At 44.4% G+C, this 3872-nt stretch overlaps 1 protein-coding gene across 1 annotated transcript; it reads right to left on the bottom strand.

The window, feature by feature from the left end:
* Positions 1–2267: 2267 nt before the first annotated feature.
* On the bottom strand, positions 2268–3337 carry LOC147605617 (uncharacterized). The gene is made up of 2 exons (XM_086793370.1): positions 3164–3337; positions 2268–3019 (listed from the first exon to the last, which is right to left on the bottom strand). Exons 1-2 carry the CDS (start codon positions 3201–3203, stop codon positions 2559–2561), a joined length of 501 nt encoding a protein of 166 aa, XP_086649496.1. The 5' UTR covers positions 3204–3337; the 3' UTR covers positions 2268–2558.
* Positions 3338–3872: the final 535 nt, after the last annotated feature.

Below are 3872 nucleotides of genomic sequence, written 5' to 3' on the forward strand. Positions count from 1 at the left end.
GCACCACTTTCAAAGTATTGGACATGCTGATCTATTCATTAACATGCTTTACATCATGGAAAATAGGATCACATCACTCTAGTGCATAATGAATGCCGAATCATCCTAGTTCATCGACTCTTTCTTTTCAGAACTTGGTGCTGATACATCAACCACAGCCATGCCTGACTCTTTTTTCTTCTCCTTCTCCAACCTTTTTCTACATTCATTTTGATATAGTGGCATGTCTTCCGATAGTAGTTGCATATTCCTTTCTTCTTAGGCTTATAATGCCCCCTTCTCCTTCTCCAACCTTTTTCTACATTCATTGATATAATGGTGTGGATTCTGATAGTAGTTGCATACTCCTTTCTTCTTAGGATATACCTTCTCCACCTTAGAGGGTATACCTTCTCCACAGTATAGGGTATATCTTCTCCACCTAAGAGGGTAGCTAAATCTAACATAATCAAAAGGGCATTTCAAGGAGAATATGACGAGGGGATAAGAGTCAAGAGAACCTACTCTGATACCAATTACTATTGGAGTGGAGATGAAAGTAGCAACACACACATAGATTCAGCAAGCAAGATAAGATAGATGGAAGCATAGCACTCAAAGAAGTAGATTAATGAGAATGAGTGAAGCACAAGTGAAGTGGCATGATAAGGTCACTTATACACTCATAAGAGTATGTACATATGCTCAGGGAAAAAACCTCCTAAAGAGGCATGATAAGGTCACTTCTACACACTCATAAGAGTGCATACATATGCTCAAGGAAAAAACCTCCTAAAGAGGAAAAAAAGTATCCTAGCCCATTATTAGCTTACATCCACACATCACTACCATATAATTAGCTACAGTCCTTGCACTTGTAGAGCGGAAGGAATTGTTGGGAAAGACATTGAACTTAACTGCCATGTAGAACTAGACGCCTTCAAGAGTGACAAGCTCCACGTCATCAAGTGTGTCATTTCACATGTCCCATAGGATGCATGTCCCTCTTGCACCACAATCTTTATTATGTTCAGTCGAGAGAATATAGAGAACTTTGCCTAGTACATCGGCGCTAATGTAAACTTCTACCCAAAGTTAGTAGGGGAGGTTGGCGAAATGGACCCAAACTAGACATTGGCTTTGTAAAATTTGTTTTTCTTCAAAGGAAGGGAACTAAAGCACGGCATGCACCAAGCCACCAATGTAGAAGGAGTTCTTGCCACCAGAAAAGGTCACATTGGGTGACAAAGGCAATCAAAACTTGATAGGAGCATGTTCCCAAAAAAGTGAAATTTTTGGAGAAACACATTGCCTTGAAAGATAGCCGAGAGCCACATCTTAAATTCGACATCAATACAAACTCTTAACATGATGTAGAGAAAAACGCCGCCACTCATTGGCTCTCTTAAACTCATTGCAAATCCGGTCCATGGGAAGATCAAGCGGAAAACCTTCTTGAGCATAGAGGAGCTCGCATCAATGGAAGGCTTAGGTTTGTAGTTCTCGAGCTTGTTGACCATAGTTTAGTGAAGTTCATGCATAGTTTGCTCATTGGTACCACCCATGACAACAAGCCGAGAGCCACCTCTTAAATTCATCATGTTAGTACAATCTCTTCCCCTAAAGTAGAGAAAGAATTCGCAGTGAGTGGCTCTCTTAAACTCTAACGCAAATCCAATCCATGGGAAGATTGATCCTGGAGCGAAAAACCTTCTTGAGCATAGAGGAGCTCACATCAAACGGAAGGCTTCCGTTTGTAGTTCTCGAGCTCATTATGGCCACAGTTTAGTGAAGTTCATGCATGGTCTTCTCATTAGTAGCGCCCAAGACAAGCTTGTCTCAACATATGACAAGGGGGAGGCCGGCTCTACGGTGCAAAAAGGCCAAGGACACCCTGTCGTTTTGCACCATAGAGAAAGGAATTTCCCAAGAAACACCCTGCCTTGAAAGGTAGCCACCAAGAACAACCTCTCTTGAATTCATCAATCATCAGTGTAGGAACTCTTCCCATGACACGCCGCACTCATTGGCTCTCTCTCTTAAACTCAGCACAGATTGATTTGGTCCATGGGAAGATCGATCTAGGAGCAGAAGAACTTCGTAATAAGCATAGAGGAGCTCCTCGCATTGACAACGGGCTTAGGTTTGTAGTTCTCAAGCTCATTGGCCACCTTTGCTCTCGTTGGTAGCACCCAGGACAAAAAGCTTGTCAGCATATGACAAGGGGGAGGCCACCTCTACAGCGCAAGGGTGAGTCCACAAAAAGATATTATACATGAAGCTCAACGTTACCGAAAGATACTAATGGTAAAATATAAGATATATACACCAAAGTGACATACATGTGCATGTGCACCATCATGTGTGGAAAGGGTAGGTAATGCTAAGCTATGGTAAAATATAGGATATGTACACCAAAGTGATATACATATGCGTGTGCACCATCATGTGGAGAGGGTAGGTAGTGCTGCTAAGCTATGGTGTACGTATAGGGGGGGTTAATAGAGAGAGAGTGATGCCATGCCCTCCCGGTGTAGGAGGGCAAGAGTGCGCTGTCTCCCCCCACCAACTTGAGCCCCTTAGCGAGGCGTTAGTTCTAGGTAATATTTGGATCCATCACAAGAAATAGCAATTTCTTTGTTGTCAACCAGCTGATCACTATCTATAACGAGTTGAGTGTCGATGCTTGTTTTCTTGCTCTCTTGGTGGCCGCCGCTGGTCTTGCAGCTTTGCTGCTGGGGGGCATTATTATTGCTTGGCTCCCCATCTCCATCTCCACCTTCCCCTTCCTTCTCCTCCACTGCATATGCCAACATCTTGAAGAAGGTGTGTTGCAGCGGAGTCACCTTGAGATCACTCTTAGGTTGGATCGTGTACCGTGTTCCACCATAGGCAACCCCCATTTTGTCCCTCAGATAAATTGTCTTGTCGGTGTTGTTGGCCAACAGTGTCGCCTTTGCAGATGTGATCCCTGTTGTCTTAGATTTCACAAAAGGATGGTCCTTCTTGGCTCCTGCATCTTTGCTGCTGCTGCTGTTGCCTGTCATGATAACCACAGAGCTTAAATGCCTAGAAATAATTGCTTGTCAGCGCGCGCGCGCGCGCACACACACACACACACACCAGCAATAACACCATCGCTCTCATGATCAAAGTAAGACAGACGCCGCAGAAGAAACCCCACCTTTCATGAAAGAGAATAACTGTTTCAAGATATCAGGCATCGGCGGATGCGTACTTCTTCTTAAGCTTCTCGACACAGAGAGAGAGAGAGAGAGAGAGAGAGAGAGAGAGAGAGGGGGGGGGGGGGGGGTTATGGAATACAAATGGAAACGAATGCTGTGTCGAATACTGCAAATGGGCCAATATCTGAGGTGCTCATATATATATATATAGGCCCCGACTGGCTGTGCTACTGCCGATGTGGTACGCCAGACTTTCTTGTGGGTCGCGCTCTCTCTGCAAGGTCGTGGTAGCAACCCAGCAACCCCATGGAAGGACATTTATTGGAAATCGCCACGATGCTTCCTTTGGCTTACGAAAAAGGTACGCTCTCACAATGTCCCTTTTAAAAAGTCACAAAACGTTTTGGTAGTCCTAAGCTCCCACGAAATTTCACCAATGTTGGCCACTTTGGAAGGTAGTGGCACACAAGCCCCACCACGATGAGCCTCGCAACAACAAGTGAGTCGCTCTTGTGAATAGAGTGAACACCCTGCAAAGTTGTTAGTGACTTGATGCCACAATCAAGTCGCACAAATCCACCTTCCCAACCAAAAAAAGAAAGTATCAAGGCCTCTCAACAACAAATGAATTGAGTACTCTGTGATCTTCCATAACTATACCAAACTATTCCGCCGCTAGGAGCCTCCATTCTTAGCTTCTACTTTACC

Source organism: Cibotium barometz, chromosome 59, assembly GCF_041138505.1.
Source record: "Cibotium barometz isolate CiBa-2024 chromosome 59, ASM4113850v1, whole genome shotgun sequence".
NCBI lineage: Eukaryota > Viridiplantae > Streptophyta > Polypodiopsida > Cyatheales > Cibotiaceae > Cibotium > Cibotium barometz.

What these genes read in the sequence shown, in the direction of transcription:
- LOC147605617 (XM_086793370.1), bottom strand. Translation starts at nt 3,203, where the DNA reads ATGCCTGATATCTTGAAACAGTTATTCTCTTTCATGAAAG. An exon ending in GTTATTCTCTTTCATGAAAG is followed by an intron (nt 3,020 to 3,163) that starts GTGGGGTTTCTT and finishes TTATCATGACAG; the next exon opens with GCAACAGCAGCAGCAGCAAA.